Source organism: Monodelphis domestica, chromosome 4, assembly GCF_027887165.1.
Source record: "Monodelphis domestica isolate mMonDom1 chromosome 4, mMonDom1.pri, whole genome shotgun sequence".
NCBI lineage: Eukaryota > Metazoa > Chordata > Mammalia > Didelphimorphia > Didelphidae > Monodelphis > Monodelphis domestica.
In genome coordinates this window covers 166,110,156-166,136,857 of record NC_077230.1, presented here as the reverse complement: position 1 = coordinate 166,136,857, position 26,702 = coordinate 166,110,156, and the positions used below count along the sequence as shown (strand labels likewise).

At 36.5% G+C, this 26,702-nt stretch overlaps 1 protein-coding gene across 6 annotated transcripts in view; it reads left to right on the top strand.

Annotated features, from left to right (window-relative positions):
- Positions 1 to 26,702, top strand: part of ITGB6 (integrin subunit beta 6) — a 191,222-nt gene that overhangs the window by 100,586 nt on the left and 63,934 nt on the right. For all 6 annotated transcript variants that reach the window (XM_056793943.1, XM_007494246.3, XM_007494245.3 and 3 more), the window contains 3 exons: positions 9,867 to 10,032; positions 10,667 to 10,828; positions 17,284 to 17,379. In XM_056793943.1, coding sequence (XP_056649921.1) covers positions 9,867 to 10,032; positions 10,667 to 10,828; positions 17,284 to 17,379 — 424 coding nt within the window. The remainder of the gene's footprint in view (positions 1 to 9,866; positions 10,033 to 10,666; positions 10,829 to 17,283; positions 17,380 to 26,702) is intronic.

Here is a 26,702-nt window from a genome sequence, read left to right as displayed (position 1 = left end):
TGTGGTAGCTCAGAAGCTGCAGAATTTGAAAAGGTTCCTTGTGTACATTTGAATGTGGTGAATTTGATTTTTGGAGATATGGGTTATACTGGGTCCTCATTACAGGTTTCTATGGACTGTGCTGAATCCTCGAGATTCCTTCCCCTGTCCCCCACAAAGACCAGCACTCACTGAGGTTGCCTAAGCAACAACCCACACCACTCATCATTAGCTTGCTAAGTCACTCTCATTATTGCCAAAATAGTCTCTTTTTTCAGCTTTCTGTGACTTATTTGGGCAAATGTGGGCTTCTTTTAATTTTTTCTTTGTATTTTTTTAAAACCCCTACCTTCCATCTTAGAATTAATACTATGTATTGGTTCTAAGAGAGAAGAGTGCTAAGAGCTAGGCAATGGGGGAAGGGTCAAGTGACTTGCCCAGGGTCACACAGCTAGGAAGTATCTGAGGTCAGATTTGAACCCAGGACCTCCCATCTCTAGGACTGACTCACAATTCACTAAGCCACCTCACTGCCTCTATGGGTTTCTCTTATTTATCTTCTATAGTCCATTGCCACTTTAACAACTTTCTGTAGGAAAGTGATTCCTCTGAGTCCATTATATCACAATATATGCATCAGTTTAAAACATGGATTATGTATACATCTATCAAGAGAGTAATTACCTTCCTTGTCAAATGTAAATCATACATTTCATATTCAAAAGTAAAATGTTACCCCCTTGAAATGCACACAAGCATTTAGTATTTATAAAACCATTTTATAATCCCATATTGGCATTTAACATACATTTTTATGCATTAAAATTGCCAGTATATGTAAAAGAGAAACTTAAACTTTGACACATTAATAGATCTGTGACATTATTCCTCCAACATGGTGAAGACCCTCCTTGATACTTCTAATACCTCAAGGATATCCCTCTGTTGTCTCTCTTTCTTTTGACATCTTAATCTCTTCATCTCCTTTTTCAATCATACTTATCCACAAAATAGTCTTTTCTATTACTCCTACCCATAAGTCATCTCTAGTTGCATGCTAGGGCCAATGTATTGTTCCCTAGTTGTTCCATGACTTTCAGATATATGGCATCACCAGAGAGTAGAAAAGAAAAACAAGTTTTAAAATATTAATTTCAAAACTGTAAGTTGTTTTTCAACTGGAGTCTGGCCAAATAAAGTTTTTGAGGCCTTTCACAAGACAGCTTGATTGCTGGATGAATGACTGACATAGCCTCAGGATTTGGTGGGAAGAAATTTCAAGGAGTGTACCACTTTCTCAGTCAGTACTCTGACTCATCGTAAGGTGAAGGAAACTTTGCGTGAGAACTTCCATACTTCTAATTATTTAGCACAAAACTATTTACTAAACTTCTAATACAAATAATAGTAGGAGTTTAAATAGCTTTTAGTTCTTGTGTATATTTCTCTTTTCTGCCTCAAACTACCAAAGGCTATCTTAGTTCCAGTCTGATGAGTTACTTCTGCCCCAAGGGGAGACTTTTGGATGAGTGAGTTCAAGCTGGAAGATGCTAGGTAAAGAGTAGTGTCATGAAATTCATTAGAATGGGTGTGATGCTTTACTGGAGAACCCAATTAAACTAATAAACTCAATTGTTTTAACATATCTGCTAGCAGAATATCTTGAATGAATAATGCATACTCATGAACCATAAAAATGCAATAAAAACAACTTGGCTGATAAAACATTAAAAGAATACAATTTCTCAAGTTAAAGAGGATATTGACTGAGACAAAATACTTCTTCCCCTAGGCACTGGTGGCTGCTAGTCCTCTGAGTCAGAAAGGATCTGACACCCACTTCTTCCAGTCTGGGTCTATTAAGCCTTAGGACATTATTCTACCATTCCTTTCCTTCTTCTCTGACTACTGATTTCTTCCCCATCCCTTCAGATCTTATGGTTACCATCTCTATCAAAAACCTTTTTCTGATCTTTCTAGATATCTCTCTAAAAAAGGTTTTTTTTTTTTTAGCATGTTTCTAAGCCCTTCTGTACATTTATTACCTTTTAGTTTATACTGCAAATATTTGTGTCAAAGCTTTTTCCCCTTCTGTGAGATTTTAAACCCTTTGAGGAGAGGCATTATGCAGAGAATTTTCAATCTGATTCATAATGTTGATTTGAAGGCAACCCTGGATTCCAGAAGCCCTTGTTGGTGTTGGACAAACATGGGCAAGTTTTACCAAGCTGGAAAGTGAGCAACGTATGAGCTAGATGACAGTAAAAGGAAATCAGAGGTGAATTTAGAACTGTTTTATTGGCAAGGCCTAAAGCAAAGTCATTAATGGTTCGCTGACAATTTTTTTTCAGCAAAGAGGGAAGACTAATGGGGAGCACTCCTGGACTTGTCTTTGGTTCTTTGCCATTCGATATTTTTTATGAAGGCTAAGCACATGGTTGACATTTTTTGCAATTTAGTTGTTTTAGTCAGACGCAACTCTTCATGAGCCCATTTGGAGTTTGCTTGGTAGATACGGGAGTGATTTGCCCTTTCCTTCTCCAGCTCATTTTATGGACAAAGAAATGGAGGCAAATGAGGTCAAATAACTTGCCCAGGGTCACATAACTAGTGTCTGAGACTAGATTTACAGACATGAAGAGTCTTCCTGATTCTAAGCCCAGTGCTCTATCCACTGAACTACCTAGTTGCCCATGTAAGGCCCTTAATACATGTTTATTTATTGATTATCAGTGATTTGGTTAAAGGCAGAGATGGCATGCTTGTTGATTTTGCAGACAACATGAAAGTGGGGAAGAGGGGGAGGTAGGGCTAGTTGACACATTGATGATGGAGTCCAGTTCCAAAAATTTATGGTGAGGTTGAATTGATAAACAAAACTTTTTTGGAAAAATCACTGCTATTTCAACTAGAACTATGGTCCCATATCTTCTACCAGTCAATGCAGATAGGTAAATGCTCTGCAACTTGTACTCTTCAAGTTCAGCCTCAAGCATGAAGAAGTTGTGACTTGTTACACAATGAGTATATGACAGAAATAAGGCTTGAGCCCAGGTAGCGTGATACATAGGAAAAAGAAATCTCCAGAGACAATTTAATGGGAGTAAATGTAAAATTCTACAATTGCATTCAAAAACTCAGTTTTACTAGCATAGGATGAGATGGTCCTTTACCAGGTTCCTTTGGAAAGATTTAGAGATTATATTAGACTGCAAGATCCAAATGAGGAAACCAGGAGACATGGGACCAAAAAGAACTAATACCGTACCAGAAAGAACTGAGAAAGGACATAGTGATAATGCCCTAGTGAGACCACATATGGGATGTTATGTTCAATTCTGAGCAATATATTTTAGGAATTGCTTTTAGGTTAATGAGAAACATGTAGGTGACAGGTACAAACTATGTTAGCTTCTGCCCGAGGGAGAAAGATGATTATTCCCTCCTATTTGCACAGTAATCCAGTATGCTCCTCTTATCATGAAAATAATAGCAGCACACACATATTTATGTATCCTTGATTCCACTTTGATTCAGTGATATATGCAAGGAGGTGCATTCGACATCTGGCTAGTCTTAGTAAAATAAGACATCAATACCTTTGGCTCTCTGATATATGCCGGTTTATTCCCTGGAGAGGTTGAGGGCACATTTACTGGGGCATGGCCCATATCAACATATGGAACCAAGTGTATGAACAGAGGTCTAATTGTATCTATTATTTCATTCTCTTTTCTGAGGTTCTAAATCAGAATTCCATTTTTTAAATCTCTACTTGGGAATTTCTGGTATTATAATTGTGGGGAGATTGTATGCTATCTCAATTTCTTGTTTCTGCATCTTTAAGTAAGACTTATAACCTTTTAATTATTCCTGACTTTGCTTATGGAATGATCTCTTGGCATGGAGCCTAGGCCAGTATGCATTGGCAACATTTTCTACCTCATAGCCTTATTGAGATCAGGAGAATCTTTTTTTTTGGGGGGAGGGGGTGTTCCACAAAACTTTTATTAAATTGCTGGGTAGAGTGTTGATAAAAGCAAGTGTTTATAGGAATTGTAATGGGGGTTTCTAGAACAAGGATGCTCACTATAATTACAGGTGAGCTTCTCAAAGCTTTTGTTATGTCGGGATGATTTATCAGCCATCTTTTGGGTTTTCCCTAGTTGTCCTGATACAGAAAGATAGTAATCTTTGAGAATGTATCCTGAAGATTGTTTGAAGAAACTAGGGAAGTTAGCATGAAAAAAAGATCTAGAGGGGATATGATAGCAGTCTTTAAGTGCTCAAATGACTATCACAAAGAAAAGGGATGAGTGTTTTTTTGTTTAGTCTCAACTGGAAGTATTAAGAATGAAAAGTTTGAGTTGCAGAGAGGCAGCTTTAGTCTTGATAGAATAAAAAACTTCTTAAAATTAGCACTGTCCAAATGTGGAATTGGTTTTTCCTCACTATAGTTCTTCAGACAAAGACTGGATGATCCACTTATTGGAAATAATGAAGAAAGAATGCTTCTCTAGGATTGTACTAGATGGCCTCTAAGGTTCCTTTTGATTCTTAGAATCTGACCCTCTATGAAGGATTTACTGAAAGAAATGGATAAGAATCGTATAGAATGAGCGGACATGGGTAAGTGGTATTCTACACTGCTAGAGGGAGTACCCATGCCAGTAGGATCATGAATCCAATGAAGTCTTGAAATATATTTGTATAGGAAAACAAAATACAACTATATTGGCTCTCTTCATACAAAATAGTTTCTATACATATGTTAACATAATGTAAAATTTTGTTACAATTGCAACTTTATTACCAATGCATATTAAGAAAGGCAATATGGATGACTGACTGTCTAAGAAATAGGGGTCAGAGTCAAGGAGTCTTGGGTCTGAATCCTGCCATTTATTGACTATATAAATCTGGGCAACTTTATAAACCTTTCTTCGCCTTATAGAAACTACTTCACAGCATTTTTGTAAGGATCAATTGAGTTTATATTGTAAAGTACTTTGCAAATCTTCAAGAGTAATATAAATGTGAGTAATTATTTTTAAGATCAAACTATAAATTAGGAAGATGTTTGCTTACCTTAGGTATTTTCTATTGTAATGATGAACACCCTAAAGTGAGCACACTGGAAAGGATGGCTGACAAGATTCTCAAAATGTTACCTTTCATAGATGCCATTGTGCTAATTGTATTGAGCATTACAAAGACAGCTAATGAGATTATAATTGTTCAAAAGAAAAAAATTTACAAATTTACACTGAAAAAATAAAGTGGATGAAAAATGTATGTTCCCTAGGTTGTGGCATACAATTGGAACAATAGTCCATTGTGTTAGAGTAGCTCAAGCAGATGTTGCAGATGGACAGTGAGATAGTCCCAAAAATGTGTCAAAAGAGAATTATATTCCAGGCTACATTATGTTTGAGGAAATGTCACTGTTCCCAATCAGAATTCTTTATCCCTAGTATTCTCCCACTGATACTATTTAACCATAAATCATTTGATTGAATCTCTTTGACTTTAGTAGAAACCTCCTTGCAGATAGCAAAAGGTTAATGGAAAGATTCATCGTAGGAGTAAAAAGGTTGCCATATATTATCAAAGATGAATTATGAAAAGTGGTGTAGAAAAAAGGATTAAGGACATGTATAACTGGTAGAAAAGGTGAGCCAATTATACAAAAAGAATGAGAATCAATAGATCTTTAATTCAAATACTATTTTGGAGGCGTCAATATATTTAGGAAACCAGAGGAAGGCGTCTAGGACATTGCATGAATCCTCCATTGAGGATTTACCAAAAGCCCTATGTAAGAGGTACATGGCTTAGTAGAAAGAGGATTGGACTTGGAATCAGGAAGATCTCAATTCAAATCCTCCATCAAACACTAGTTGTGTGACCCTGGTAAAGCCATTTAAATTCTTAGCTTCAGGAGCTTTGTCTAAAAATGGGGATAATAAGTTAAAGGGCTATGTAAATGCTTGTTGCTCAATAATTTCAGTTGAGTCTGACTACTTTTTACTCCATTTGGGGTTCTCTTGGCAAAGATACTGACTGGAGGGTTGTGCCATTTCCTTCTCTAGCTCATTTTACAGATGAGGCTGCCTATATAATTATTTGTATAATTATCATCTGCATTATTGCTATCATAAACATTAACATTAGCATTGAACAACTACACTGGTAGAGAAAACATTCATTTATGAGAGCATAGATCCATTTAATTAAGCAAGTAAAAAAGCAGAGTTACAAATAGCATCAAGAGCAAAAAGTATTCACAAAGAAGATGACCACCTCTTTCTCTGAGACTGCAGAGAGAACAGAATGTGTAATAACCTTGAAAAGATTTTGAGGAAGAGAGAGTAAAATTATTGTAGGATTTCAGATAGGGTGACCTCAGTCTTTTTAGTAAAGCAAGAGACAATGTAATCTCCTGAAAATGAGAAGGAAAGGACTGACTTTGATGGTTCTATAATAACAATAATAATAAATGCTAGTAACACTAAATTGTTGAAATTGGAAAGGAGGAAGATTATTTCTTCTCATAATAATGGAATGAAGAATGAGAATATAGGTACTAGTGACATATTTTGACATAGAATTGAGGAAAAAATTAGGAAGACCTCCCTGTCTTCTCGGCAATGTAAGAGAAAAGGTGATCTGTTAAAAGGAGAGGTGGGAACTGGGTGAGAAATAAGGATGTTTGGAATAGAAACTGCAAGTATGTTAAAGAATCAACAAAAGATGAATAAAAGAATCCTGGCAAGTAGTAAAGTACATTCCTTTCAATAAATCTGTGGAGAACTGTTTTTCTGAAAGATTTATGTATTTGTTCAATCACCAGAAGATCAGAGAATTTATCTCAGTATGTTAAAACTAAAGAAATTACCCATCTTTCCAAACCCTTTCCCCTCCAAACATCCTTACTGTAGTCAATGCAACTCTAAACATATGAGATGCATGATCCTGGATTCATTGTTATTTCTCTTTCATGTTCAGGCCACCATAAAGTACTTATTATTTTTTACCTACCATCAAGCAAAATCACCTCCTCTCTAATGGTAGAAACTATGTCCAGACCCTGGGGCAACCCAACACACTCACAGACTCATAGAGACCACCCAAAGAATATAGAGGCCACCTGGTCTCCTTGCCATCCTCTTGCAGGGGTTCAGGAAACCAGTACCACACACCCACAGAAAGACAAAAAGAAAGTATTCAGGAACCTGAGGCCATCATAGCTGTGTCAAGCACAATAGTCCTACCTGGCTCTTACCCATAACTCTTTCCTCACAAAGAGCTCTCTCTGCTATAGCAGTTATTTCACAGGCCAGTCTGGATATACCAGCACTGTGCCCTGTGTCTAATCTCATTGTTATGCCCCTGCTCAGAAAGTTTCAGTGTCTTGTCTCCACAATAAAATTAAAACTTCTCTGTTTGTCATCCAAAGCTTTTCACACATGGACTGTGTTAAGAATAAAATTTATTTTGAAGACTCTATACTAAATTATATGTATTTATTAGTAAATAGAAAGAAAAAAAGAAATAAAGTTTCCAGTCGAACTTTAGCTTTAAAAGTCCCCAGCTGAATTACTTCTGCTCCATTAGGTTCTAGATTCTCCATGGGCCTTGGTCCATTTCACAAGTGGGGATCAAGGAGCCTACATGACGAGACCAGACCAATTAAAGCCAGCCAAAGAGCAGGTTTGAGTTCAGGAAGGGATCAGAGCCCAAGAGATCAAGTTCCCAGATTCCCAGCCCAGTGTGGTCCCAGTACCAGAGATGACTTATATAGGTAAGCACTGGGAAGACCAAGAGAGAGCTCCTTTAATAAGCCGAAAAAATGTCAGAGAGAGAGAGAGAGAGCCTGATTCACAGACTGGCTTTTCAAGCTCAGTCTAAACCCTCCCTCCAGGGTCCTCCAGTTGGCGAGGGTACCATCTCAGTCCCCACATGTCACATCCCTTGACTGCCACCAGTCAGGAATCCCAGCTGCCAGGGTAGCAAATTAAAACACATGACTGTGATTTCAAAAAGGTAAAACTTCTAGGATCAGATGGTCTCCTATGTATTTAATTCACACAATTGTCTGTCACTAACTCTCTGGTCTTATTTATTGTACATTACTCTATTTCATGCATTCTAAGTTCTAGTTACACTAACCTACTTGTTATTTCTTATATATGTAATACATTGTATTTCTCAACTGCATGCCTTTGTACTTATAAAGTTGATTGCTTCATGCCACCAATCAACCTTTCCTCACCTAGAATTTTCATCTTCCTTCTTCAAAACTCACTCAAATATAAACTCTCAAAGGAATCCTGATTCTCCCCTACCTCTGAACCAAAATTTTTTTCCATCTCCTCAGTAATTGTGGGGTATGCATTTTTCTTTATTTATCCACATTCATGCTCTTCTCTCCCAAAGAATTGAAACTCCTTGAGAGTAGAATCTGTTTCAGCTTTGTCTCCCCCACCCACCCACCTCGGCCCACCTTAGTGCCTGACTGTGCTAGGTGCTTAACAAATACTTGTTGAATGTATGAATGAATGAATAAGTGAATAAATGAATGAATGGAATGTTGAGGTCTTTGCAGAGAAGTATTTAAGTTAATGGGCCACACATTGATTTGTTGTGCTCCTCTTCTGCTCAGTGCTGACTTCAAGCTCCAAACACCTTACACCTTAAATATTACATTCTATTCCTTGTTGACTTCATTGCCTCCAGCCTTTGACCTCTTGAATTCTCTTCATAGTCAGCTGTCATCTATCTCAACTACCATCTCGATCATTTAACTTGCTTTTCTTCTCTTCTCAGAAGCTTGGAGTGCCTTGTTAAACCAAATGTACTCTTTACAAAGTGCTCCATTTTCCATTACCTAAGATTCCTTATCCCCTTTTCCATTACCTAATTGTCCTCAGAAGAAAAACAGCTCACATTTCAATAGCTCTTTAAGGTTTAGATAGTTCTATTATCTTTATTTTATAATGAGGGATACAGGACAAAGACATTATAGTTTGGCCCAGGTCTCTTGGCTAGTAAGTCTGACAGGGAAAAAACAGATCCAGGTCCCTCTCTCCTATACCATACTGTTTCTATACCCTACTCTGTTACCCATACTTATCCTTTGATTTCAGCTCAGTCATCCTCCAAGTTATTCCTCCAATAATATAGTTTGTCCCTTCCCACTCCCAATATGTGCTACATATCATTCCTTTTCCAGATTGCCACCCTCTGCCTTGCAGTCAGACCAAATGCTGCACAACATACACCTCTCCCATGAAAAACTTCCCAAATTAACCTTTGTTGACTCAAATAATCCAGATATTTGCATAGATCTTCCCTAGCTAACTCTAGAGTACCACAATGAGTTGGGTAAGGTTTTATGTTTCATTTGGAGATACTGAAATATCATTTGACTTGTGTTTGTCCTTTCTCTCTTTGTAAACTGTAAGATTTTATATGCTTGAGCTGGACTTTCTCCTACTTCCTTTGGTTGTGACAGTCAAAGTTATTGATGTGGGTAGGAGTTGCAAGAAGCAATTTTCACTTTAACAATTTCATTGTTGACTTTTTATAACCTGATCTACTTTGGAGGATACAGAGGAGGACACGTGGATAGTATGGCATAAGATGAAAAGGTTCGAATGGAGTGAAATCTACATTGTGTCAAGGAATATCCACCTTGATGAGATCAAAGATGCATCAACTCTGAAAGCAAGGATTTAGAACCAATGGTTAGACTGGTTAATTTAACTTAAAACTAGATACTTCTGAAAAGCAAATATTACTTAAGAATTTCCTGGTGAAGCAATTCCTTATACATTATGTTCTTACAGATTTTATTATAGATGCTTTTATCTTTTGTTTTGCAGTAGTGTTCCCCATTTTTGCTTACCTACCTTTGGATTTAAGCATATTCTACCACTGACAAGCAATGCAGAAAAGTTCAATGAAATCATCAAGAATCAGAAAATCTCAGCAAATATTGACACTCCAGAGGGGGGATTTGATGCAATTATGCAAGCTGCTGTTTGTAAGGTAGGATGCCATGTTGGATAATAATTACGTCTTTCCCCTACCCCCACCTCCAAAAAGGTAGCTCTTATGTTAGATGGCTAATAGCTAATAATTTAAAATAGCTAATAAATAATATATAAAACTAATATAATAATAATAAGTAAAATAGCAAATAATAGCTAAAAGCTATTTCTATTGATTCTTCATCAAAACTGGAAGTTAAGTGGGCTAAACATACAAAGCACAAAAAAAGTGGTGAAAACTTCTTTAAAATGCAAATACATGATAGAAAGGTTTCTGCAATATGTTCAACATAAATTTAAGCTTTTGGTATTGTAATGTTGGAGGGGGTAGTTGGAAGAGATGTAGACTCTAGAAATAATTTTAAAATAATCTACTACATAAATAACCAGACTAACTCAAACCAAATTTTCTCCTAAAAGAAAATCCTGAGAAAATATTTAATCAGAGAAACAAAGTTTCATTATGTTCCATGTTTCTTATATGGCTTTATACTTGGGAGATAATTGAATGGAAAAAATGAAGCAGCTGTATGGTCTTGTCAATTCTCAACACTTCTAAGTATAGCTTATCAACATTCAACAAATGTCTATCTGAATCAAACACACCCTGAACTTTTAAAATCTAATTATAGGAACAAATTGGGTGGAGAAATGATTCCCTCCATCTTCTCGTGTTTGTGAGTGATGCAGATTCTCATTTTGGAATGGACAGTAAATTGGCCGGAATCGTTATCCCCAATGATGGAGTTTGTCACTTGGACAGCAAGAATGAGTACTACATGTCAACTGTTCTGGTAACATACTATGTGTTCTATACTAATTTAAGTCATATATGATAGAGATGTTTAAGTATGAGAAATGACAAACACATCTTTGATTTCATCAGTTCAGTTTGATTTAATAAACTTTTATTAAGTATCTACTGTGATCAAGGCAAAGTGATAATTAGTCAGTAGAGGGAAAAAAGATAAAAATAAACCAGTGTCGACCCTCAAAGAATTTATAGCCCATTGGGATTGTTGTTGCTCCATTTTCTGACCCAGATCACAACTACCCTATGCTTTGTGCCCCAATTTTGACCAGTTGGCAATGACCTTCTCTGAACTTACCTATGCCCGTTTTCAGATGTAAGCATCCATTTTTAATCCCACTTTGGCATACCTGCAAAGTGGTATAGCTTTTGAGAATTTAGGGCCACTTTTATGCTCTGATGAGTCTTTAGAGAAAGAGCATCATTGAGGGATATTGCAATTATGCAATACAAATTTGTTGTTGTTGCCACTGTCATTTTTTTCAGTTGTGTCTAACTCTTTGTGATTCCATTTGGGATTTTCTTAGTAAAAGCTGAAGCAAACAGGATTAAGTGAATTGCCCAGAGTCATACAACAAGTAAGTGTCAGAGACCAGATTTGAACCCAGGAAGATGAGTCTTCCTGACTCCAGGCCTGGCACTCTATCCCTTGTGCCACCTAGCTTCCCCTTATACAAAATGGGTTACAAAAACATTATGAAAGTCCCCATTTGGAGCTTTTGAAATTCACCTTATTTTTCTTGCTCATCTCAAATTTACATCCAAGAGGTCAGGTTGGTAGTGGGACCAACCTCTTTAGTGATCACTCCATTGTGTCCCTGGAACTGATCTACCCTCCTAGAGATTCCCTTGCCTGAAACCAATCCAAGACATTGAAGAAATATCTCATTTTGTTCTGCATCTGCATATTAATAACAGCAAACTTTTATGTTACACTTTAATGTTACAAAGTACTTAACACACATTATTATCTCTAGTTACATATAACTCTCTAAAGTAGATAGTATTATTATTCCTCCTTCTTACAAATTAGGACACTGAGGCTCAGAGAGCTTGTTACTTGTGAGTAAATAACAAAGCTAGAATTTGAACCCTCATCTTTGGAGCCCAGTTTTCTTTCTACTACATCATATTACCTGTGTCCTGCACTACTCTGAAATGAGAAGTGCTGACATTCTTGAGCCCAATGTTCCTGTATCCCATATTTTTAAGAGGACAGGAAGTAGTAGATCTATCCTTTCTGTGAAGTTTCATCATAGCATGAAAGTGACCCTGAATTTTCAAAGGCTTATGTCATCTTGAAGGCTTCCCAAGTACCACTTAAAACTGAATCTTACATCTGAAAAGGAGCTTAGTTAAGTTCAGAGAGGGTCATTGCCAACTGGTCACCACTGGGATCCAAAGTTTCTCTTATAACCCATATTTTTCAAGCAAGTTTTCCCGTACCATAGAGGTTATTCAAAATATTGTTCATAAATCATGTCCTCATTTGCTATATGATAAAACTGAGACACAGAGAAATTAAGTAATATGCTGAAAGTTACAAAGCTAGTTAGTTTGGTTGAAAAAAAAATCCCAGCCCTTGGCATTCCTATTAGCAAGTATTGCACATATAAGCACTAGATCATGGTATGCAGGGACTGAGCAAAAACTTGATACCCGTGAGATCATGAATCCACTGAAGCACTGGGGTATAGTGAACTTATCTGCAGTATTAACAAAACAGAATTTGTCAAGATGAATATTTTCCCCTGATGTTAATAAACAATATTACAAAAATTCTAAATATTTTCTATCATTCTGCCTCCCCTCTCCTAGTATCATTCCAATACTTACTCATATAGTTTACACAAACAAATTACATGGAATTCAATTTCACAAATAATTATTAAGTGCCTAGTATGTGCCAAGCACATGCTTGGCTCTGGAGACAAAAAGACAAAAACAAAATGGCCCCAGCTATCAGGGACTTACATTCTACTGAATGAGAAATCTGAGGGATGATTTATCACCTTGTTATTGCTTAGATGTTTTGTCTTGGTGCCCATATGTACTGCAACAAATACTTCAAAAATAATAAGAACAGAGAGAGATAGCACCCACCAGCTAATCATAGCACTTCTCCTATAATAAATACTCAATAAATTTTTGTGGAATGGATGTTGAATAAATCACCAGAGACTAACATAATTCCCATATCATCAATCAAAGAAAGGTCAAACTCAGATTTATTCCATTCTCTGAAACTGAAAAATAGAATAAGGAGAACAAAAGACATTTGGCTACTTTCACATCTCTCTCCACCATGTTTTGTTCTCCTTGCCCCTACTCTACATAATTTCACCCTAATACAATGTTTACTAAACTGGGTTCTGCAGAACTAGGACTTTCCATGTCTTAGAAATATCAACACTAGTGACATTTTCCCTTCAAAAACATTAACATTATATAATACAAATACCTTTTCATGCCAAATTTTCAATATGAAAATGGCCATTTTCCTATTTTGCTGCATATTTTTTCTGACACTTTTTTATCCCAAGAGTTTTCCATACCTCTCAGTTCCCAAAATCTGCATTGAGGCATTGTCATGTTTCAAATTTGAGTATTTAGTCACTAAATACTTTTGGTACTACTCCTCTGTGAAGCCTTTTTGTTTCCACTTCACCTTATCCTTCTACTCCCTTTAGTGATATCTCTTTCCCCAAACTTCTCATCAAAATTTCTCTCAACCTCTCTTTTTTATGTCATTAAAAAAAACAACTCTTTTTTAGAATTAATACTAAGAACCAGTTGCAAGGCAGAAGAGCAATAAAGGCAATTGAGGTAAATGACTTAACCAGGATCACATAGCTAAGAAGTGTCTGAGGCCAGATTTGAACCCAGGATCTCCCATTTCCAGGCTGGGCTCTCTATCCACAGAACCACCTAACTGCCCCTAGATATATCTTATTAAGAGGCAGTATTGCATAGTGGATAGCGTGCCGAACTTGTAGTCTGAATTTATAGTCCTAGGTTCAAATACTCCTTCAGATTAAAAGCTATGTGACCTTTGGATAAATCCTCTCTAGGGTGAAGATCCTTATCTGTAAAATGAAGGGATTAGACTAGAAAACCTGTAAGATCTCTTTCAATTTTAAATCTATTATACTATGACCTCTTACTTGTGTAGACAGATAGCTAGATAAACAGAGAGAGAGAGAGAGAGAGAGAGAGAGAGAGAGAGAGAGAGAGAGAGAGAGAGAGAGAGAGAGAGATGGGAAGAAAGGAAGGAAGGAAAGAAGGAAGGAAGGAAGGAAGGAAGGAAGGAAGGAAGGAAGGAAGGAAGGAAGGAAGGAAGGAAGGAAGGAAGGAAGGAAGGAAGGAAGGAAGGAAGGAAGGAAGGAAGGAAGGAAGGAAGGAAAGGAAAGAGACAGACAGATAGACAGAGACAGAGACAGAGACAGAGACATCTTTGTCCCCATTACCAATAATAATTTTTAAGCATCTACTATAGATCAGGCACTGGGATACCAAATAAAAGTCTCTATCCTTGAGGAAATTACTCTATTCAGAAAAACAATATGTACAGATATAAGTATATACAAAAGGAATACAAGGTAACTGGTAGGTGGGGGGAGGCAATAGCCACTGAGATAAGGGAAAATTGCTTGTGGAAGATGTCTTTCAATCTGAGCTTTAAAGGAAACTAGGGACTCTAAGGTAGAGATGAGAAGGGAATGTATTGAAAGATCAGTCTGTGCTTTACATAGAAATAGAAGGTGTTGTATCATGTACAAGGAATAACAAAAAAGCCAGTTTGACTAGAACACAGAGTTTGTAAAAAAAAAAAAAGATAATATATACAAGAAAGAAAAGTAAGTTGGAGTGAGTTTGTAATTATCTTTACATGCCCAATGGAGGAGTTTGTTTTGGATCCTAAAGTTAACAAGGGGCCACTAGCGTTTATTGAGTAGAGAAGTGCTTTTATATCTATGCTTTAGGAAAATCCCTGTTGACTGTGTGGTTTAACTGGAGAAGGGAGGGTGGGTATGGCAGAGGGGAAGTCAATTAGGATGCTAATATAGGGGCAGTTTGATGGCTCAGGAGTTAGAGAGCCACACCAGGAGACAGAATTTGTGGGTTTAAATCTGACCTTAGACATTCCTAGCTGTGTAATCCTGGGCAAGTCACTTAACCCCAACTACCTAGCCTTTATCATTCTTCTTTCTTGTAGCCAATACTCAGTATCAGTTCTAAGGCAACAGGAAAGGGTTGAAAAAATGCAGGGGAAGCTGATGTAGGGTACAGGAGGCATGAGATAAAGTCCAGAACCAAGGCTATTGCCATTTGAGTACAGGAAGAAGGTGATTTCTATGAAAGAGGTTGATGAGACAAAATTGGCAACACTTGAAAACTACCCAGATAGGTGAGGCAAAAGAAAATGTGGTCAAGAATGACTCCAGGAGAGGGAAGGGAAGGGAGGGAGAGAGATAAGTTCAATCATATAACTTGGGAAAACTTTTGTGGAAATTTGTTATAACATGTAATTTGAAAAAAATCAAAATAAAAGAATGACTCCAATGTTGGGAATCTGGGTGATGGAAGAATGGCAATACTGGCAACAGTAAAAGAAAAAGTATATGGAAGAGGAATGGGTTTAGGGAGAATGAAAATGAATTCTATTTTGGATGTGCTGAGTTTGAGGAGCCAACTGAACATCCATTTCCAAATATCCAAATGGCTGCAAGTGAGGAAGGACTAAAGCTCAAGAGAGAGGTTCAGGCTAGATATAGTAATCTGCAAGTCATCTTCACAAAGAAAAAATTAAAGGCATGGGAGTTAAAGGAGTCATGGAGAAAGAGGGTACATACAGGGAGATAAGAGAAGTGCAAGCCAGGACAAAAGCCTTGGAATAAGCCAACTGGGGTCTAAGAGTACTGGATATATGACAGTGTCAAATACTGCAGAAGGGTAGAGAAGGGGAAAGATTGATAAAAAAGACGATTTTGTTAATTAGTTAAGAAAGATCATTTAATTTGGCAAATAAGGTCATTGGTAACTTGGGGAAAATCATTTCAGTTAAACAATAAGGAGATAATAGAAAAGGCTGAAAAGTGGAAGTTGGGAAAATCATGTGAATCTGGTTTTACATCACTTACCACTTCTATTCATAATTCTTATGGCTAATTTAATGAAAATGCATGCAATGACACCAGATTTCTATATCCAAGTAATAACCTGAGCATCTCAGAAAAAGACAAACCAGAATTTAATATGCTTACGTTTAAAATTCATCAGTGTTTGAAGTAGGATGTTTAGCCTGAAATATCCAGGAAAAGTCAAGAACATGTAATCATATCGGGTCCTTGTCAGTGTGCAAGTGACTTATTTACTTTGGTTTTCTCTCTTGGAATGACATGGGCCATTCTCATTTTATCTTCATGGGCACTATCCATCGATTTGAACTTTTCATCCCCTCTAGCCTCTCTTCTTGATACTGTTTCACACATCATAATAACAGAATTCTCAGAAAAAAATCCTTCCCCTCATGCTTTCAACCTTGAAGAATAAATAAGCTTGACTTGAAAAGGTCAATTTATAGATTTGCTAATGAAAATTGATAGCTTTTCTTATTAAGAATGTTTTAAAAACATGTTCCATCTCTTGGAAATGTGCCAGTTAGTAGAACACAGAATAGGAATATATTTCCATGACCCTGTAAAGGACAGTAGAATCACATAAAAGCAAAGTTATGACATCGGGAAATTCCAGTTTCTCAATCCATGAAACAGTACAGGGATCATATCACATGAGGTGGTGGTACAAAGAAGGCAATATTTCATTTCCTTGTCCAACTGCCCCTGTCTGGATCCTAACCATTCCATCCTTTCCAAGACTGGTAGTAGATGTTTCAGACCTATAGCAGTGAGATAATTCCAACTGTAAGCGCCACTCCCCATACTTTTCCTCTTTACACCCCCTTACAACATTCTTCCTCGACTGCCAAATGGCACTTAATAAGGGGAATAATGTTTTCCTACTTTGAAAATACCACTCAAAGATCACTTCTAGCACAAACCTTTTCTAATTTTCTAATTATATGCCAAATGATCCACCGAAAAAGAAAACAGAACGCCAGTATGAATGTATGAGCCATTGAAAATTTTTTAAGGAATTAAAAGCTTTTAATGGTTCAATCTTCATTACAAAGAGTCAATTAGCAAAATAAAGAGAATACCTACCCCGCAAAGATACATTTATATATTTATAGTGAGGCATAATTATTGGTGCATTGCCTGGCACATAGTAGGTGCTTAATAAATGTTTATTGATTTATTAATTATGGGAATCCCTAATTCTAAGTGGTTCTAACAAAATTTCTTAAATATGTCTTCTTATTCACATTCTCACTTCAGTTTTACATGAATTCAGTTTAAATCTTTTTATTATTTCCAGGAATATCCAACAATTGGACAACTTATAGAGAAATTGGTGCAAAATAATGTTTTATTGATCTTCGCAGTGACCAAGGAGCAAATTCATTTATATGAGGTAAGAAAGCTTTACTCTGGGGAATTCCTTCAGGGAAGTGTTATGCCTCATGGTCTTACATTAACTCTATGAGTTTCACACATGGAAAGGCAATTAGATAATCATTAACACAAAAAAAATACACTGGGAACTTCATGAAATAGGGCATGGAGTGTGGAAAGGATAAACAAGAATGATGGAGGTTGGAGCATTCATCAAAATAGGTCTATTTTATTGTCACTTGACTTAGAAGAAAATATGAGGTCTAGTCACCAGAAAGGAAGAAAAATGAGATATCTTCCTTTAACATTTCCCTCTGCTTTTCTTTGGGCTTGGATGGGGGGAGGAAAGGAGGCTGGTTGAAAGCCAAAGTAGATATAAAAAATGATGCAAAGTCTCAGCAAATAGAGAATTCTTATTCAGACTCCAGAACAACAACAACCAAAAAAAAATCACATTTTGACAGTTAATACATAGCACTTGTGGACAGTAAATTATATAAAGATGAGGGGTGGAGAGTGTTATAAGGGTTGTATTACAAACATTTTGGATCCTTGTAGAGGCATCTAGGTAATGTAATGTGAATGGTATGTCAGGCCCAGAGTCAGAAGACCTGAGTTCAAAACTAACCTCAGACATTTACTAGCTGGGTGACCCTGGGCAAGTCAATTCATCTCTGTTTGTCTCCATTTCTTCAACTGTAAAATGGGAGGCAATAATAATACCATGTAGGGTTGTAATGAGAACCAAATGAGATAATGTTTAAAAGAGCTTTGCAGAGTGCCTGGCACAGAGTAGGTACTTAATAAATGTTTGTTTCCTTCTTTCTGACATTTTTGCAAATCAATTACATATGCACATGATTATATATAGAGAGAATATATGTATAAATTATATATATATATCAATTACATGCACATATTATTATATGTATAATAGTTATATAAATCATATATTATGTATAATACACACATATCTATGTATATAACAACAGTATAGAAAGAATCTGTAGTGCTGTCCAAGGCCAAATGGGGCAGAGAATTGAGGCAATTAGACATTTAATTCAGCTTCCTTCCCCAACATACTCATCCCCTCCTCCAATCTAAATTAGCTGAGTCTGCAATTCAGGTGTAGGATTGAATTACTAGATAATTGCCGCTACTCAACCCTTAGCTTTTTTCAGCCTGCACAGCTATAAAAAGCATGATTTTATAGCAGCCTGAAAAACCACTGCAGGGAACTTTACATATTAGTAAATATTCTCCCCCAAATCTGCCCCTTTTTGCAGGATAGATTTTTCTGTTTTGTTTTGTTTTGTTTTAACAAAGACATAGAAAGCTATGTGGTCAGAGGAGCCTTGGTCAAGTTATCCATGATGAAAGTATAGAAATGGATTTTCTTGGGCATTTTTCCCCATCTGTAAGGAAAGAAAAAAGGGTAGAGTAGTTAGAGAACCAATCTCAGAGCCAGAATGCTCAGAGTCCCAGTCTTGGATCACTTGATAACTTTATAGGGTTTTGGACATGTCCAACTTATTTAATATGTGGCATCCAATGCAGTGGTAAGTCATTATTTAGCCCAAAGCCACTCCCCGCCCCATAAACTTGGGACAAGTCCTGAGGAGTGAAACCAGGCCAAACTCTGACCTCGTATTCATGAGGTGACAGCCCTGAACTCCAAGGTGGGGCTGCCTCTCCTTATAAACTAAGGAAGCCCTCTGTCATATTACATGTTCTGAGGAGGCTTTGTTCCTCTCTAGGATCATGTGGCTTCACCCGATCTGACCATTTTCTTAATGCTCTCTAGTGTGTGATACTTGTTTCCAGTGGTTTAAGCGGTGGAATTGTGGTAGAGATAAAAATACCCCCCAATACAATAGTGGGTCTATTCTGCCTTTGATCCTTGGGGCTAAGTCAGGGTAAGCTCTAAGTGCAGATTGAAGCTTCCTATAACAGCAGGGGCTCATGTTTAGAAGGGGGGAAGTGACACAAAGACTTTTCTCAAAGAGCAGTAAGGAGAATATAAGCAATGACCCTGAACACTGAATTCCCAAGCTATTTTTAATGGTCTTAAAAAAAAAAAATCTACCTACTCCTTTCTATACCTCCTCATGAGTGCTATTTAAAAAAAAGAGGAAGTGGTGATAAGACAGGTCAAAATGAAAAATGACTAAAAGGTAACTAAAGAGGCTAAATATGGCCAATGGAACTTCCTTACCAGCACCTAGGAGTGAGGAGAAATAGCATCTTTGAGGAAAAGATGGAAGTTCAAGACTCCCAAATAACAGCAGGGCATGTATTTTCTTTTTCTTTCAACCATAGTATATTCTTAAAGTCATAAAATTAAAAGGGACCTGAGAGGGCATCAGGTCCAATACAACATAGAGCTCATTTTACAGATGAAGCAATAAGGCCCAGGGAGATTAGCATTTGGTCAAGGGCACAAAGGGAATCAATATCAGAAGTGGAAGTGGAGCCCAGAGCCTCTGACTCCCAAGCTGGTCCTTTCCCGTTGTGTCTAGAATAAAGAAGAATTTACCTTAACTTTTTTTTTCAGTGTACTTTGGATACAGAGTAATAGGATGTCATCAAATTAAAGGAGACAGTCAGAGCTCAGTTCATGGGCAATTGGGTAAATGACTAAAATAGGTGTGTTTTATAGGAGGCTTTCATGACTATGTTGGGGGTTTCACCGATGGGTCATTGCACCTCCTTACTGTTCTGTTAGAGGGGACAATAACTCTTTTTAAATCCAGTACTAGTCTCTGGGCCAAGGAACAGCAGGATATTGTATTAAATGACACATGTAGGACAAATGCTGGTACCCATTTTGATGACAAAGAAAACTGCAAATGGGCCCAAGATGACCTAAATCTCCTTTTTTCTTTGTCTTAAGAAAATTTTATTTAATGAATTAATTTAGAATATTTTTCCATGGTTACATGATTCATGTTCTTTCTCTCCCCTCCCTCCAACCCCCTCCCATAGCCAAAATGCAATTCTACTGAGTTTTACATGTGTCAAGACCTATTTCCATATTATTAATATTTGCACTAGGGTGATCATTTAGAGTCTACGTCCCCAATCATATCCCCATCGAACCATGTGATCAAGCAGTTGTTTTTCTTCTGTGTTTCTACTCCCACAGTTCTTTCTCTGGATATGGATAGTGTTCTTTCTCATAAGTCCCCCATAATTCTTCTGGATCATTGCATTGCAGCTAGTAGAGAAGTCCATTACATCCAATTGTGCCACAGTATATCAGTCTCTGTGTAAAATTTTCTCCTGGTTCTTCTCCTTTCACTCTGCATCAATTCCTGGAGGTTGTTCCAGTTCACATGGAACTCCTCCAGTTCATTGTTTCTTTGAGCACAATAGTTAGTGTTCCATCACCAACAGATACCACAATTTGTTTTAAATCTCCTTTAAAGGAACCAAGTGAACAAAGTATGTCACCTGATGACTGATAGCTTTGATATGAGGAAAATAAACTACTAAAGAATTACTGAAACCTGAAACCCTTGATAAAAATAAAGTAAGCCAACTGGGAGGCTAAGTTTATGGAAATTACAGAAGGGAGGTTACTTTTTAAAGTAGAGGATTCCAAAATTATGTGGTTATTTAACTGCAATATCAGGAAGAAAAGTTGCTAGGGATTTCATATATTGTATATATATATATATATGTACATATATATATGAATATATATTTTTGGTCAGATCTATGATTTCATTGGTTTAGGAAACTTTCTTTGAAGAAGCTCCATCTATCAGTGCAGATGGCAAATATTTCTTTTTTTGTTTGCTTTTAAACCCTTACCTTCTGACTTAGTATTAATTCTAAGATAGAAAAGTGGCAAGGACTGAGCAACTGACATTAAGTGACTTGTCCAGGGTCATACAGTTAGGAAGTGTTTGTGGCAGTTTTGAACCCAGGTCCTCCCAACTCCAGACCTGGTTCTCCATCACCAGGTACTCATAATCTTAGAGTTATATGAGGTACTAGGAGGTCAGCTTGTGTCAGAGGTGGGAATTGAAGTCAGATCTTACTGAGTCCCAGACCGACTTTGGGTCATGTTCACCAGTCTTAATAGATGCACTAGCACCCTCAGCAAACAGTTTATATTTACATTTTGAGGACCTTAGAAATCATTTAGCCTAGAGGTTTCTAAGCCCACAGATGTAAGTGGGATCCAAAGAAATAAAATGAATTGTCTAAGGCCACATGACTCCTTCGAAGCAATCAGAATTGAAATCTAAAGATTTTGACTTCGTTAGTGCATTGACCACAACACCAACATGCCAAGTTGTTATCTTAAGGAATAATAGAAAGAATGGTCATTTCTATTTGTTATTGAAACACTTTAAAATCCACAATTACTAAGCACTTTAGTGCCATGTTGCAACATGGGAAAGTATTCTCATTTTTGAAGTTTCACAGGAATCCCTCCTCCACCAGAGCAGATCATGACTACTTCTTTCCTTAGTAGTCTGTCTTGCTATAGCAAGGGGAAAAAAAATCACCCAGTAGACAAACTTTCTGATTATGGATTAAGCTGGTCCTTGAATGACAGACACATAGTTTGTGTTTGGTTCACATCTGAAACCTTTTAAGGTCGGGAGGACGTGCCAGTGCTCGTGTTTTATTGACATGGCATCCAAGGATCCAAGTTTCTCTACATGCCTCAACAAGGATTCATAATAGAGCCTCAGTGGAAGTCCTTAGCTCAATAAAATATCAGATTATCATGTAATTAAAATTTCTGAAAGGTGTTCCAAAATTTTAGTGCAATTTTAAGCAATTAAAGTTTTGATTCTCACTAAGAATTTTGGGACATACCATATAATATATAATTGTATTACAAAAGTATAATATAGCATATACTATTATATAATTATTAGATATCATATATATCATATCTAGTACTCACTCTTTGCCAAATCAATTGCTTTTAATAAATTTATTATCATTTTGTTTTCTTGTTTAATTATAGAGATAACACTTCATAGTCTAGGCAATTTTAAGTTGATTAGATTCTAAGCCACTCGATACCAGTTGGGCTCTCTCTTAGGACAGATCAGTCCTCTTCTCAATTTGTGTGTGTATGTTCTACAATGCTCGTTTATTGCCTGTAAGAAATGTCTCATTATTTTTCAGTTACAGTGAATATCATTCTCAGCCATTCAGTGGTTGCTTATATAGCTTGAGGATTCAATTATATAAAACTTTTGGCTTTTCCCTTTCCTCCTTTTGCACATCATTGAAACATTTATTTTGCCAGAAGTACAAACTTTATGTTCACCAGAAGCAAAATGCTAATAGTTTGTCTTATAATTAACAATCTTGATTTTTGTAAAAGGGAGATATTGGAAAAATTCAACACTACTGACTCAAATTCCAGTTAATAATCATAATAAAAATTAGCATTTATATAATGCCTCCTGTATGCCAGGCACTGTTGTAAGCATTTTATAAATATTATCTTTATACATTTACATTGTTTATAATTTCATAACAATAATTGGTATTATCTTTACAAATATTATTCAAATATCACAACAATCCTTGGAAGTGAGCACTATTATTATCCCTATTTTGTTAAAATGATGACCTCACTGTCTTACCTCACTGGTCTGGGGAACAGGAAACCTTCATTCTACTCCAAGCTCCACTGTTAACTAGTTTATGATCTTAGTTCATGCCAGAATGATTGCTAGACTTGGAGTCAGGAAAAATTATAATTGGAAGCCTGCCTCATATGTTTCCTGGTTGTATGAGCCTGGACAAGTCATTTAATCTTTCTCAGGGGTGTCAGTTTCTTCCACTGCAAAATGGGGTTAATAATAGCATCCAGGGTTGTTGAGAAGATTAAAGAATTTAACCCATGTGGAGTACTTTGCAAACTCTAAAGTGGTATAAAAAAGGTTAGCTGTCATTATCATCATCATTTATTAAATACCTACTCTGATTTAGGTGGACAGCCAGAAAGTACAGTGGATAGAGAACAGGATCTGGAATCGGGAAGACTCATTTTCATGTCTTTAAATATGGTCTCAAATCCTTACTAGCTTTGTGATTCTGGGCAAGTCACTTAATCCTGTTTGCCTCAATTTCCTGATCTGTATAATGAGCTGGAGAAGGAAATGGCAAACCACTCCAGTATTTTTGCCAAGAATCCAGGTACCATGAAAGTACTAGGTACTTTCCTCAAGGAGCTGACATTCTACTGGATTTAGTTTACTACTGGATTTACTAATCTACTGGACTTATTTAAATAGATAACATTATTTGAAGAGTGAGAAAGAGTGAAGGCACTAATACTAAGGAAATTAGGAAAGGCTTCAAGTAGAAGAGGGCATCTGAGTTCAGCTTAAAGGAAGGTAATTATTAACATAGAAATGAGGAGGGTGTACATTCCAAGCCTAAAAATAGTCTCTGCGATAGCAGAAAAGCCTGGTATCAATGGCCTAAATTGGGCTAGAACATAGGCTTTATAAAAGGAATACCTCTGAATTGATTGTGAGAAACAAATTGAAAGTCTTTAAATGTTAGAATGAGGATTTTTGTTTTAATCTAGAAATTATAAGGGGTTGTTGGAGATTTTTGAGTGAGGGCACAGTCAGGGATGTTCTAGAGTCAATTGTAAAATGTTCACTGTCAGCATTTACACCTTGGAAATTGGCAAATTCTACAAATTAGGGCTGAGTTTTTTGTTTGTTGATTGTCTAGATTTAAGAAAATGAGGTAGAAAATAATAATGTATATTAAACTTAAAAATATGTAGTGTATCAACCGCCCCAAACATATGAAACATTTAAAAGTATACCCCTGAACAGGATATTTTTAGATCTGTGCTGAAAGGATTATTATTTTAGTTACTATATACACATATATACTATATAGAGATACTATATGTCCTCAGGCAAGTCAACTCATCTCTTTAGCCTTTGGTTTCCTAATCTGTAAAATGATGAGTTTGGACTGATTTCTATGATTCCTTTCAAATGTCATACTTTGTGAGACTGAGAATTTCCTGTGACTTTCAGCTATCTCTGGACAGCAGGTAAAGAATAATTGGCTATCATCTAATTCAGTCTTTTCTAGGACTTAGGAAATTGTTTTTCTCCCTAAATGTGTACTTTTTCTATGAGGATAATATTTTAATTTTCTATTCTTGGTAAGAAATAAAATCATCTAGTCATAAATGAGCCAACTTTTCAGAATATGGAAAGTTTCTTTGTAGCCTGATAAATTATACTTGCTTTAAGTATGATGTAAAGGGATCTTGACAGCCATAGTTGAATCTATCTGGGAACAAAGGGCGTGATGAGAGCCAGCTGCCTTCTATTTCTCCATTAAAGTAATAATTCTCTCCAAAAGAGAGAATTTGAAAATAAAACTCATGCCCTCTGATTACAAGGGCAGAGTGGTTTGGATCATGTTGCTTCTTAAAAGACAATGAATCAGTCTAATCAATGTTATCCAGAAGTTCTAACAATGAAATGTCAGTAGTGGTTCTGCTTTGGATTATATATAGCACTTTTCCACTAGAGCTCACTGTCCCATAATCCAGTTTTTAAAAGCTGCAGGAGAAAAAAGAATGAGCAGACAATCAATTGGGTCTCATCAAGAAAACTGTAATGGCTGATGGGAGTAACGGGCTCAGATTCTATAAAAGTCCCACATACCAATTCACTGTGAATTCCATAATTCACAAAACCAGAAACAAAATGGGCTTTACCTACTGGCTTAACTATCTCTCAAGCAGCCCCTAAAATGCAGGTGTTTCCCCAATATAAATGGAGAAAACACTTCAGGGAGTGCTGGTTTTTAAGGGAGGCATTTTGCTCAATTTTGCGTCTGTGGCCCAGAATTTCATTTAACGTTGGATTAACCTTTCCAGTTACTGCTTTTCTTGGTTAGAAGAGGAAGTATAAAGCAAATGAATGAAATAACAGGTAGTGTTAAGTTTATAGAGTTATTGTATTTTAGCGCCAGAAGGGAAGGGACCTTAAAGATGATCTGGCTCACTTCCTTTCATTAGCAGATTTGGAAGCATAGACCCAAAGAAAGAAAATGAGTGGTTTAAGGCCACACAGCTAGTTGATGGCAGAGTCAGTCCTGAAATCTATGCCTTTTGACTCAAAATTCAGACCTCTTTCTATTACCATGTACTGCCTTTGGCTATAGGAATAATGCATTCATTTATTAATATTTATTAATGGCTGTCATCAAGGCAGAGCTTCATTCATTTATTCCTTCATTTAATAAGCATTTACAGAGCACCACCCTCTTGCTTAACTAAATCTGAGAGTGCATGTGTAAACAAAAGAACAATTATTACACTTAATTATTATTCTTTACTTCCTTGGCCATTATCCAGGAATAATCCTGGCACGTACATCTTTCTGAAGAAAAAAATACAGAAGGAACAGCCAGGTTGCTCAGTAAGTAGATACACAGGTCTGGAGACAGAAGGTCCTGAGTTTAAATCTAGCCTCAGGCACTTCCTAGCTGTGTGACCCTGGACAAGTCACTTAACTTCAATTGCCTAGGCCTGACAGTTTGTTTGTCTGCCTTGGAACCAATACTCAGTATTGATTCTAAAACAGAAGGTAAGGGTTTTTATTAAAAATAAAAATTTTTTAAAGATTATGTAATGTCTCACACATAGTAGATATTTAATTAATATATAACTTTTGTACTCATTTTATTTCCATGCTATCTTCTTATTTATATGAAGTCTTGTCTCCACATAACAAAATGTTGACATTTTTTTCTACTTAAGCATGTTTTGATTGAAGCATTAGAGATAAAATTTCAATACTTTTTGGAAAGAGAAACTATTGTTTATGGGAGTTAGTACTCACCTTCCTAAAAGTTCTGCATGGCATATATGGATTGACTCCAAAGTCTTTAATAGTCTACAAGAGTACTCAGACTTTGGGGACATCTTGGATTTCTTTTAAATTAAAGGGAATCTAAATTGGTTTTGCTCTAAAATGTTTTTGAATCACAAATTTTGTTCCCTTGATAACCTCATGGTGATAGAAGGTGAACCTGCAGTATTTGAAAGCCATGTCCTTGGATGACAAACTCTGGGACATCCTACCAATGGATTTAATAAAATACGTCTATTGTCCTAGGACCCAACTAGACAGAGATGCCCATCACTAGGAAGAGTGTCAATAAATGATGGTTGTTTCAGCCAATTTAAAGTGCTATCTATTATGCATGGCTGGTATTTGACCTGTGTCAATGATAGGACTATGCAGGGCAGTGATCAGATCATTGGAAATATTCATTCCAGTGTGGCAAAGCATAGAATAAATCTTTCTTTGATTA